Here is a 13,352-nt window from a genome sequence, read left to right on the forward strand (position 1 = left end):
TATTATTAATAATGATTACATTCTCAAATTAAAACTTTTCTGTATATGAATAAAGGACTATAAGAAGTAAAACGCATCAATACATATTTTAGCCTATTGTCATACTTAACTACAAAATATTCTAATCTGCTTGCACTTCAAGAAACATTTCCAAATTACGAACGCTCGTTTCGAGTTTCACTTTTTTCAATAAAATAATAAATAATATATATGATCACAACAATATATAACACCCTAGCGATTTCTATTCAGTAAGTATTCGCAGCAGTTTTACATAATCAATACGCATCTCAAATTTGAAATGGTGAACAGGCAGTGTCAGTTTGCCCTGTGTCAAAATGTTGTCAAATGTCAATGGCTGACAAAATGTTTTACATCCCGAGATTCGGGGCGTAAGCAAAGTCACATGAAAATCTCACCTTTGCAAAAAGGGAACAACTTAATAGCCAAGGTAGTAGCAAATCGCGAACGCCATCTGGCGACGAATTTTGTGAAATTCATTGAAAACGGGGCAACGGAATTTTAAGCAGTCTGACAGGGCTTATTATATGGTTGGACTTGGAAAAATCGCCAATGATTCCACTCCTTCAACAAGCACACATGGATATTTGTCTACTTAGCATTAAGTGTATGACGGAAATTTAAAAATTACTTTATTCATAAAACTGAGGGCACTGATTGTTTAACAAGGCAGTTGTACTCGGAGCATTAACTAGAATTTATATTTTTATCTGAAGCATCTGATCTTTCCAGTGAATTTAAACAGACTCTAGATATATTGGTTCTAAATATCTTAGTTACTTGTATTTCAAAATAAATGCGGAGTATAATTCAAATTTTAAGCTGATTTCTTACTTGAGATTATAATAGGCTCTTAATCACGAATTGTAAAAAACGAAATGAAATACCAAAAACCCGTTTTCCCACAAATAATACGGAGATCGGAGCTCACCTCTTATTGTCAACTAGGCGGCCTGTATAAGGCATTTAATAACACATATAATTTATTTCTGAAGCCGAGAGCTTAGATATGGCGAGATTGAAATGTGCAGTAGTTTCATTGGTAATCCAAATTCCTGACAGAACCTTCCCGAAGTCCGAGTAATAATCGGATCAGATGAATTTCAATCAGTTATTCGGAGACAAACCGCTGGACATAAAAATCTCGAGAAAGCAAAGACTGTATCGAGAAGATAAGGATGTTTGTAAACATATAGCTTTGCGGCATGGGGACATTTAATATGTCAAGCCGATAGTATTTTCCTAGGAGTTGATAGTCAGGAAAGAGAGCTAGGATAGACTTGGAGCCTTTTCTCCACTCATATCAGTATGTTTGTATATCACGTTGTGTTTTCGTCTTCTAAATGATATGAAAATTCTTACAATAGATTGTTTTATTTTTCATTTCTTTCATTTCATTTATTTCTTATAGTCTTCATATATGTAATCAATATTTTCCTATATTCAGCATTCTAGTCAAAAGTTATTTTTCAAATTTGTATATGTAATTTGATAACATCTCTTACACATGTACAGCAGTATTCAAGATGAAATACAATTTTGAGTGTAAAAGACGTATTACAGCAGACACGCAATTTAGGCGCCTCCAGAAATATAACAGCACAATCTTAGTAACCAACAGTCCTCGGAATAACGAAGTTTAAGCAAATGTCAGTCTTATAGTTATTTAGAGCGGGCTACATGGCGCGTCTACTTAAACTATATCAAAGGAGTGATATACATATCGGATGATAAGATCAAAACGTTTAAGATGAATGGAACATGCCGCACTTTCGACACCCGTGGTTTTTCAGCCGGATGATAAGGCCTAATTAGAAGGCCATGAAATCTGGTGTCTACTCAGCACTCGTTTTGCTATTTTAATTGAGCAGCAGTGTTTTTGTGTTCTTGAGGTGGTTTATCAATGTCACATAGCAATTTGTTAGCCTGCGATTTCATATTTGCAGTGCAGAAGTGGCCGACCGGCAAAGTTGCTAAACACTGGTAGTTCAGTCTGAGTTTTGAATCCCGGCGAACGGTGTGCTGCATAGGCGCCGCCCTTAGTCAGATAGCACTCGAATGGTTTTTCGTAATTAAATAAACCAAACTAAACAAAACCATATTTGCAATGCAGTAGAATGTGTGCTTCTCTGGGCAATTTACGCAAATTTGGATTGTTAGCATATCCATTGTTTGCACGCACTACAGATTTTTATAAAGTTTTGCAGATGCCGGTATCCTCCCCCCCTCCAGCGGCCGAGCGGTAACGTCGCTGAACACTGGTAGTTCGGTCCGAGGTTCGAATCCCGCGGACGGGCTGGCTGCATGGGTGTTTTCGTGGTTTTCCCCGTGTGTAACGTGCATACGAGCCAGTTTCCCTTAGAAAGTCCTCCACGAAGGCATCCCTCATCCTAGGCAGATAGCCCTCGAGGCTTTGCCATATTCACACACACACACACACCTCCCCCCCACACAAATTTCGTTCTTTGTAAACATGGATTTCAAGTTAGTCTTGTGCTTGCCTGGAAAATAGTTTCATGCCATGTGGTTTACCTGATAGGAAATTTATCAGTTCACAATTAAAATTGATTATCCCTATTTACACCACGCTGTTTTTCTTTTTTACTTCTTATATCGAAATCTACAAAGTTCAGTTTCTGGCGAGTTTAGCAAGTATTACAGTCATAAATCATAGCGATAAAACATTATCTGTATATTAATTTTGCATATTCATTTCTTCGGTTTCATAAGCAAAAATATTTCATCTTTGACTTACATGAAATGCACTTAACTTTTAGATTTTTGCCTTTTTATCTTTGCACCCGAAGACAATGCTAAGATAATGCAAGGAAGATAATAAAAGTACTTCACACGTTTAAGGATTGTTATACTCTCCTGCGGGGTGTTTCTCATCATAAAACTTATTCTGACAAGTGCTTACACAGAAACTGGATTTCATTTTAGGTATTAGAAATTTCACATGAATGTTATCGACCACAGAGTGAACATTCAGATCGTGTGAAACGACAAAACCATGGAGCGCTTGTTAAGAAACTTTGTGATGTTAATCTTGTTTACATGTTATGGTTCAGGTAAGATAATATTATTTTAACCGAAATTATTGATATTCTTTCAATTGAGGTACTCAAATTTTAAGCACCGCGAAGAGCTATTGTTAAAAAGTTTTACTGTAATTACAACACAGTTATCAACTGGACGACTGGAATTGAAAATGAATGAAGATTATTTAGTTACAAAGAATGTTAACATTCTTTGTAACTAAATAATCTTCATACATTTTCAATTCCATTCGTCCAGTTGTTTCATTCCAATGCTAACATTTTTCAAAAATTTTTGAAAATTTAATATTCATTTAATACATCCTTCCAATAGATCTGTTTTGGTTTTTGAAAAGTAATCCAGCTGTTGATGTATTTGATATTTATACAAATGGTTCTGGAGTCGAAGGAAGCGTAGGAGCTGCCTTTGTTGTTTTTTTACTATGGAACTGAGGTGAATTATAGAATGTTTAAGTTGAATATATATAATTCAGTTTTCCGAGCAGAAAGGGAAGTGTTCAAACAAGCCTTATTATGGATTAAAAATACCTTGTTTATACCCACGTCTGTAAATATTTACACTGGCTGCCTGTCACTTCTCCATGCGCTCTCCCGCCCAGACAATTTCAATCTAATAATTGTCGAAATTAAGAGTTATTTACAAAATTTGAGTTCATATTTAAATATTAAGCTACATTGAGTTAAAGCCCATATAGGCGAGAGGAAACACTGGCCAAGCAGGCGGTCTGAAATGTCAGTGCAATGGATATTGAAGTAATAGGTTCGAAGACAATTGCTATTCGAAGAATGAAAGAATTTTACGTTAACAAATGGAAAATACAGTGGTTCTCTTCACCTAAAAACAAAGGATTTATGGAACTAATTAAAATCACGAATAAAATGAAATGTTATGAACAATATTGATGTTAATTAGGTTTTAACTGGACATGGTAGGTTTCCGTTCTATTTCAACCGATTTAATCTGCAAGAAAATAAACTATGTACGAGTTGTCAGGTTGATGGGGATGCTAGGCATTTTGTGGTTGATTGTAGTTTAACAGCCTTTATTAGACGGATTTTTAACATTACTGATTTTAATGTAAGTGCCATTAATTTTAAAGTTTTTAAATCCTATACTATTGCTCTAATGAAGTATATCAATGAAAATAGGGCGCTTCTAGGAATCTTCTGTTAAAATTGAATTCTATATATATATGGGTTTTAAATACCTGTGGTGTTCTATGTTGTGAATTTGTGTTTTGTTTGTTTGTTGGTTTGTAATTTTGTGTTAGATGTGCTTACTTTTTTTTAAATTTAGAATTTTTGTTGTTGTTTGAGGGTGGCTGGATTACTGGCTGCTCGTGTTTGTGGACATACGGGCTACTTTTTCTGAGCTATGGGGACACTCGTGTCCAGGTGGGCTGAAGGGAGCCTCCAATTCTTACGGTTATCACAAGCCTACATATAAACTTTTCAGTATATGCATACATTTTATGTAGCACTGGGATTAGTGTGTGTTTCAGTGTTTCCAAAACCATAGATATGTTTAGAGAAATAGCACTAAAAAGTAGGAAACAGGAATGTGAACCGTTTAAGATTTTAACGGTCGCCCAAAAGGGTTTGTTAAGGTTTTCTTACGTTCTCGCTGAACTCTCAGCCTACCAGTCTGCTTTTACACGCACTTCCTTTTGTGGTCTTTTTAGCTTTAATGTTAAGCATGATTTTCTTCGCACTTACGCTGTATAAAATTCAACAACAAAATTACAAAATTTTAAAAGCAGTATAGCAGTATACGTTTAGTATTCAGATGAAACATTAAGTGTTAGCATACACTTTTCTGTTTTTTTTTTTCAGGCTTTTCTCAGTTCTCGATATCAGTGTTCAGTCACTTTACATTCGATTCAATTTTACAAAATATGAAATAGATAATAAGGACTAAATTCAAAGTACTGGCTTCCTGTTGTCCATGTTCAGATGGAGGACTACTTTATTTAAATTTTGATGGCTCTAGTTTCCGTTGATTTTTCCCAATGCGAAAACATAGATACATTCTTCCAGATTCTTCATTACCTAACTTCTTTAATAATACAGGGCGATAATATTGGGTAGCAAAAATTTGAAATGTTGTTCAAAGCTTTTAGTGATTTGCCGCAAAATGCGCTTCGAGACTGATAGCCCTTTTGGGCTTAGAAAAAAATTAACCACTAAAAATATATCTAATGAGACTAACGATATTCAACCATTATTACCGCAATCAATTAAATCAATCTGCTTTGTTTCCTGTTAACTACCTTGTTATGTCATCCTAAGTAAGGCCAATTTCTTGGCTCATTATTTATATGAACATTTATATTCTCCGTTAGATATTAAATGCGATATCATGCTTTTAATTGATATATCCTCGCTTTGAATTATGTTTCTTCCTAATAAATCCGATACGTTTTCTACCTTCGAAACTGGTAACTCTGAAGTTTTTCGCACAGTTCTGAACAATTTTATATAAATATGCTGGTGTATCGCAGCAAATGGCTGCTTTAATTTCTCATGACTTGAATTATTCCATTGGCATAAAAGTAAATTCGATTTGCACAGATTGATAACGTTATGTCCGTTTTGTTATTCTTTTCTAAAAGACTCTTAATTTTGTTGAAGCAATAATTTGTCTATGTATCTGAAGGTAAATTTAAAAAGCTCAGAATTTTGGTAGTTGCTGATAAAACCAAATTATTGGAGGAAGAGGAAAAGGTCACACATGTTTGTAGAATATTTCAAAGTATTGTATTAAAAGTATACGGATTCAAAGTATTGTTCAATGTATTGGAGCTTATGTACGTAAAATTGCAATTTCTTTCTTTTTTCTCTGCTTAGCATTTCGTCCTGAATATTTTACTACAACACATATTGCAATAATTTGTTTGATTTATTTCTGATTTTCAGCTGAAGACCTTGTGTGTGATTTTGACAATTCAAGTTGTTCCTTTCTAAGGAATGATCCTGAAAACTTCGAGAATTGGAAGTTTGGAAGAGGTCAACTAAACTCCGCTGGTGAAGGACCATCAGTGGACCACACGTTTGGGACAGGTAAAGAGAATTACCTCTTGGTAGGAGTTTTCCGGCTCTAAATGTAACACGCATCAAACAGTGAACAACTTAGGAATTATCGCAAAATAGTGCATAAAAAGATCTGATGAGGTAATTCTAGGTTTCAGAGTTTAAATTATTTATTACCATTACTTTAATGGCTTTTTTTAACAAACATCGAACAGATTTAATTCTACTAAATCAAGAAATATTACTTAAAGTAAAATGTATATCTTGAATTATAAACTATGCTATTATTGCTGTCTAAGAGTAAATGCAAGCAATTGTAATCTAAACTTTAAATGACTCTCAACAGAAACAATTAGCGACACACATTCAGCTTGGTCAATAAAAACTACTGCAAAATTGTAATGACTCTCAACAGAAACTATTAGCGACACACATCCAGCTTGGTCAGTAAAACTTTTAATGACTCTCAACAGAAACAATTAGCGACACACATCCAGCTTGGTCAATAAAACTACTGCAAAATTTATATGCAGGACTGCAGTTCTATTTGATAAACCGGACATCTGTGTGAGCTACTGGTACGGCTAATGTTTCTAAATATTCGTGTAATAAGAACACTCTACTTATGCCTTATTCGCCGTATTCTATTATACGCATTTCTGGCTTGGGCCACTGCAAATAAAAGGGAAAGAGTAAAAATAAATACTTTGAAGAATAAAATTTTATGATGAATAGTGAATGTGCTGTGGTTTGCACGTAGCTCCATTATCCACGAGGAATTCAAAATAAACCCTATCCATGACCAAATTTCAATTACTCCTCATAACATTTTCAAAAGAGCAAACACGCCTGGCCCACAAGCGGCCGAGCTGTAAAAGCCGCTGAACACTGATAGTTCGGTCCTTGGCCCCCCCGCAATTACATAAACCAAACCAAGTTACATTATAGTTATCTTATTTGTTACAGGATACACTTGTATATTCTTATTCCACAGCACCGTTCTATCATGCCTCTCGGTTGGGTTTCTTGATTTGTCGTTTGCTTGCTTTATATTCAGCACCGTCTTGCCTTCCTTCGTCTTCTCTTGGGATGCTAGGGTCATGACGGTCTTAAGTTAGGCGCCCTCGACGTAATACGTTATTGAGCCGGAAATGTCGCTGTTTGCACCAATATTGCGGCGATATCTGCACACAACAGAGCAGAATCCCATTATGTACATAATTTCGAGACTAAGATGTTTTATTTTCTACATTTTTCTCTATTATATCAGATGGCTCTTACTGGGAAGGTCCTTGAGGTTTTGTACGAGTGGTAACTCCACTCGAGGATTACTTGAGGGGTCTCTCGAAGCAAGATATAATTCTTGTTAAACCCAAAGCATGTCACAAAATTGCTTCGGAATGTTTGCGTTCATTCCTTTTAGAAGGAATTAAATTGAATTTAGGTTGTTCATTCCTTTTAGAAGTATTAATACTGCAATTAAGTACAAAATTATAGATAAATGGCAGCTAATCTTGGACACTCAGGTGAGTAACAAATGTAAAAAACATAAGAAACACAGATAGTTCTAATTACACAAAGTTACCAATATAAAAGTTACAAGTAATTTATCAAACTGGCTATCAAACTGGAATTTTAATATTTTGAAAGTCTTCATCCGAAGGGGATAGTGGACACATAAACTAGACAAAAACCTCTATTTTTCAGCGTTTGTCTGGTGTGAAGAATATTTTTCTCTGCTATGGACTTTTTATCAGATATAAATGTTATATGCAAGCAATCTTTCGTAATTTCTATATCTGTCACAAGTTTGTATTTCTTGATTAATATTACGGCGATCAAATAACGCATCATGGCAGTCGCTTTGGAATTTTGGCTTTCAGATTTGTAGAAAAGTAATTGCCTGATAAAATATTTTTTAAAATTTATTGTAATGTTAGACCGGATGTACTGTAGCTGCATGTTAGTCATTGATCAGTCGATTGGTTGAAGAAAATATAAAATTCTGCATTCAAAATCAGGCGTGTTTTAGGAAACGCTCGTTTAGATTATGAAGACGTATACAGAGTACTTTGAGATGCTGAAAATATCATGAATTTTAGACACTTGATCTGTATGTCTGAAGATAGAATCATCGTATAGCCTTAAATCCCATAATGTGCTTGCAAGAAATAAAAGAAGCTGGAGTTCCAGATTTAGATCTGATCGATTAAAGAAAGACTGATAAGCATTATGCTTATGGAGAAAGAATTAGTAAACAGCTCAGAAAACGATTAAGAACTGAATATTTAAAAAGAACAATTGAGAGAATAAAGGGATGCAATTTGGAGGAAGGGGATATCGCCTTTCTTGGAAACGACAACGTGAAAAGAAACAATGGGTGCTTAGCCAAAGTGCTTAAAATGTATCCTGGTAAAAACTGAAACGTAAGTGTGGCAGATCTCAAGACCAAACATAGGACTTATTTGAGACCTTTCCAAAATTTATATCCCCTAGAAGTCAAAGAAAATAAGAAACTTTTAAAGAAGAACGATCCCGATATGATGATCGGAGATTCTGGTTCAACACTTTACGTGAATACTCCAAGTGATACTGAACGTCTTGAAAATTCTTTTTTACTTCAATGGCAGATTGTGAACAGTTAAAGTTTTGTAACAGAGTCCATTAATCTATACTAAGGCCAAATGTGGTGGTCTCTTTATTATGCAGGCACCTAATAGGTGGGCAACTATTGCCTCCTATGAAGGGACGGACAGTTACAACCATGCCTTCTCCGGGATTCGAACCCAGGCCCTTCGGTATCGCAGTCAGGCTCCTCTAAGCACAATAGCGTCTGGGCAGCGTCTTAAAAATTCTTGTTATTCAAAAATTACGATTTCAACAGACCAAGAAAAAGAGATAATGAATGAACTTGCGACCTTTAACAATTATTATACCTCAGTTATAAATCTCTGACTCTCGAAAGGGGGAGAATATCGCGAATGTTCTACTATCTCTGTAACTATGACTGCAACTTTAACGAACTCTAAGTTTTGATTTCGAATTGTAGCCACGTGCGATCTTTGAGCGGGTAGTATATTTTCTAAAACGTTGTAAAATGTGCTTGTATCTTTAATGCTTTATTAAATGTTCTCAATATTAGATCACAGTTGTGAATTTTGATGAATTTTAGATTTAAGCGAAGAAGATATTTGCTGTCTCCATACTCGTTTACAGAAACGGTAAAAGAAACCTCAAGGTGAGTATTCACAAGAATTTTAGAACATATAATGTCGTTCTCCCTGATTCTGATTTTCCTTGATTCTGATTTCTGCGAACGATGAGCAATCTCAGAAGGCATTTTGGATTTTTCTAAGCAGATGAGTTTTTTCTTATTCATGTCTTTTCTTGTTAGTACTTTAATATTATTTTGGCAAAGGTGTATGGGAAGGCTTCTGTTTTATTTCAGCATTAGCTTAAATAGCTTAGAAAAATTAGAGAAAATTAGCTTTCAGCTTAGAAAAATTAGGGAAAATAATTTGACTGCACTGCGTCACTTTCCGAGTTTTAAAATGTTCGAAGTAACATTTCCTCACTTCATATTAATTTTCAATGCATTTTACATCATGCATCATGAACGTACTATATTTGCTAAGAAGGAAGTAGAAGGTCATCCAATATTTCTTTACATATAATATTTACTAAAACTTCGCGAGTGCTCTAATTGTTTTACAATGAAACCCAATATGAGTGAAGGTATATTGGAAATGTAATTTCAACATCAACCAGCAAAGTATAAAAATAACTATAAGGAATTCGCTCGAGACAAGTTTCATGGCTTTTGTATTTAACAGAATTCTCAACAAATAAATGTAAGCTGTGAAGAATAATAACGTGATTCGACTTACGAACACTAAAGAACAACCGCCGGAAATTAAAAATATATTTCATGGTTAAATGGCGCCAATTGTTGCTTTCGTATCAGTGGGCACCGGTTAATACACAATCACTGAAATTGGTTTGGAAAATAATTATGAAATTTACTGATGTTTAAGTTATACAAACACTCCAGTAAGAGAATTCTTCAATTGTAAAGACGATTGTGGCAATGATAATAAATAATCTTGATCACAAATACCATATATAACGTAACACCATCGTGTCATCTGTTAAAACAGTATTGAGAATATAAGATCGTTCGCGGCTCCAACTTCTGGGGCCTACCAGCGACCCAGCGGTAAAATCGTTGAATACTGGTAGTTCGGTCCGGGGTTCAAATCCTAGAGAACGGACTGGCTGCATTTGCGTTGACGTGGTTTTCCCCATGTGTAACGTGTATACGCGCCGATTTTCCTTAGAAAGTCCTCCACAAAGGCATCCCTTCCCTTAGGCATATAGCTCTGGAATCCTTTTCCATAATCAAACTAAATAAAACCGGCTTTCATTTTCTCCGAATATTTGTGGTTTTGTGTCAATAAATATTAAGTAATGGATAAGATTAAGGATTTTAAAGTTCAAATAACGTAATAGCTAAAACTATGGTTTATATACTTAAGGGCTTACGTAATGGCTAAAACTATGATTTATATACTTAAGGGCTGTTTGGAAGGACCGTCACATTTGTGACTGATAAATCTACATTTTGATAAGCCGCCCAATCTAGTGGTTAGTGACGCTGACCAAAGGTTCCGGGCTCAATTCTCAGAGACGACATGGATGCTTGCAAATATCTTTGTGGTTTGGGAAGCCTCTAAATATACGGCGAGCCGAAAATCCTCTCGAGATGTTGATGGTAGGGGAATAGGGGTGGGAGCCCGTCGAACCCGTCCCGCCTCGCCAAAGAAGGAACACAGAATCTGAATGCACCAATGGGGTTCAAACTATCAAAGTCCCATCTCAAGAAAACAACACAGATTACCGCAATTGAACAGTGGCAACACGAGCGGGACAGAGTTCCTCAAGAAAGACTAGCCCACGATTACTACCACAAAGTTTAAATAGAACGCCTAGTCTCGTCCCCTTACATCACCAGGTTTGTTTCCGGCCATGGACCCTTACCTGCTTATTATAGGGAAAGACATATCGCTACAACAGATTGCTGCGTATGCGGAGACACAGGCAGCCCTGAGTATTATTTAACTACATGTCCCTTTACAGAGCATCTGCATGTAAATCTGCTTGATCAAACAACCTTCTTTAATAAAGAAACTAGCCAAAATTATGGCAAAATTAGAGGCATTTGGAATTGACCTGTGGAGTGTGAACTAACACATGCCATGCCCAAGTTACACGCAAAGTGATCAAATCACACCCATAACACATTAAGCTTGATTTGTATAAATCAGTATCTGTATCTAATCCAATAATTGTGGAATTCTGTAAATGTACGTATGGCACGCAACAATTCAGAGAATGATTATGTATCATGAATCTTATTCTACTAGGAATCAGTATCAGTAATTTGTATATATGTTACGGTGAAACACCGAAATCTGGAGAATGTCGACTTTCACCGGTGAATGTCAACATTCACATAATCGCTTGGTGTAAGTCCGAAATATTTTCCAAATACTCTTATTTCTGACTTACACCGGTCAATGTCGACATTCACCATGTACTATTGGTGAATGTTGAACATATAACAATATTATATTTTCTTCTCCGTAATTCAGTCGCGAAACAACGCACCTGAGACTTAAAATAAGAACTTAAGAACATATGAACTTAAAACACATAGTGCATTCAAAATGAGAAAGGAAAATAATTGAAGTTAAAAACTTACTCAATGATACAGTACGTTCTAAATGAGAAAATAAAATAATAGTAATAAAATAATTACTAAATTATGTGATTCAAATCTTATTTATTGCAACAACTTAAACTATTATGACACTTTGAATTGCACAAGACGCCCTTGCTTTTACATCTGCATTTATTTGTGGAACACTTCCTTTTGCAATGACAACGTGTACAGCTTGCTCACCGCTTCTCGAATTAGCTGCAGCTGCTTCTCTCAGCGACATTTCTTGTAAATAAATCTCATCTATGGAAAGTAACTTTTCTTTACAAATTACGAACTGATTACGTGTGTAAAGCTACTTGAGAGTACTGTTTTCGTTTGAAAGTTTATAGAAGATTATATAGTCTTCTATTCCAACAACAACCGCTAACACATTTCGGTTATTTGTACGACCACGGTCGACATCAGGGACTTGTATTCATACAGTATCACCAATTTGAGTCAATCTTTTCGACCTACACCAGAGCATATCTGTGATTGTCGACATACACCGGAGAACGTCCGAATGTACAAGAATGTAATGCAATATTCAATCTTTCACCGACGTACGTAAGTTTATCTATTATGAATCAGTATATTTATCTATTATGCTTATCAATTATCAAATGTATCATGTACGTAAGTAAACGTATGTAACGTATAACCTGTTCAGTGTGAACTGACACATGCCATGTCCAAATTACACACAAAGTGATCATATCACACACACAAAACACTAAGCTTGATTTGTATAATTCAGTATTTGTATGTAATTCAGAAACTCAGTTGTATGATTATGTATAATGTATCTTTATCTTACGTAAGTTTATCTTATATATGTTTACCTATTATGAATCAGTATGTTTATCTAATTATGTGTATCAATTATCCACGTCTCATGTATGTAAGCAAGTATGAACAAATGTTTTTATGTACGATGAAACCAGCCCTTGTATGGCGATATTCAACCTTTCTGTTTTAAGGAGTTGTTCTGGACAGTTGCGGGATTCGGACAATACTCGGACAGTCTGTGTAAGCCGACCGAGTGTCCGGACCCTGCTCTCAATTGTCAATTGGGGTGTCCTTCATCAAAAATGGGGGGGGGGGCTGGACAATGTAATACTGCCATCTGTAGGGTGCCCAAGGTTGTTGCCAAAACATCAGGCGCAATCTTGACTCCTTGCCAAGATGAATTTCGTGGGCTTGCTCCGATTTCAAAGACCTGATCTGAGTCAGGTAGGATAAGTCACAATAATAAAAACAACAATATTTTGTTGAAAAAGAATGCCCCTATTTTTTTTTCCACAAATTTACCTTACTTCTAAAGAATAAGTCGGTGGACTTCATTAAAGGTTCTAGTGGGGCGAATCATGTCCCGCAGGTCATGCGGTGGACAGATTTGTTCGGAAGGTCTGTTGTCTAACCCTGAGGGTAACCCAGATGAAGAATTTGATAGTCTTCTGTCATTCCAAATTCCATCGTTA

At 35.6% G+C, this 13,352-nt stretch overlaps 2 protein-coding genes across 5 annotated transcripts in view; one reads left to right on the plus strand and one right to left on the minus strand.

Annotated features, from left to right (window-relative positions):
- LOC146994203 (uncharacterized) overlaps positions 1-13,352 on the minus strand; it is a 97,412-nt gene that overhangs the window by 14,980 nt on the left and 69,080 nt on the right. The gene's annotated exons all lie outside the window — the stretch shown is intronic.
- Positions 2,908-13,352, plus strand: part of LOC118198257 (apical endosomal glycoprotein-like) — a 74,369-nt gene continuing 63,924 nt past the window's right edge. For 2 of the 4 annotated variants that reach the window (XR_015044069.1, XR_015044068.1), the window contains exons 1-2: positions 2,908-3,092; positions 5,997-6,140. Coding sequence is in view for 1 of the 4 variants with exons in the window: in XM_085826991.1 (XP_085683117.1) it covers positions 3,035-3,092; positions 5,997-6,140 (202 nt within the window). In the remaining 3 variants the exon portion in view is untranslated. Of the gene's footprint in view, positions 3,093-5,996; positions 6,252-13,352 lie in introns of those variants that run through there. The other 2 variants (XM_085826991.1, XM_085826992.1) reach the window with 2 other exon arrangements.

Source organism: Stegodyphus dumicola, chromosome 11 (genome assembly GCF_044657685.1).
Source record: "Stegodyphus dumicola isolate Sdum_Otavi_A_Nest chromosome 11, ASM4465768v1".
Classification (NCBI taxonomy): Eukaryota; Metazoa; Arthropoda; class Arachnida; order Araneae; family Eresidae; genus Stegodyphus; species Stegodyphus dumicola.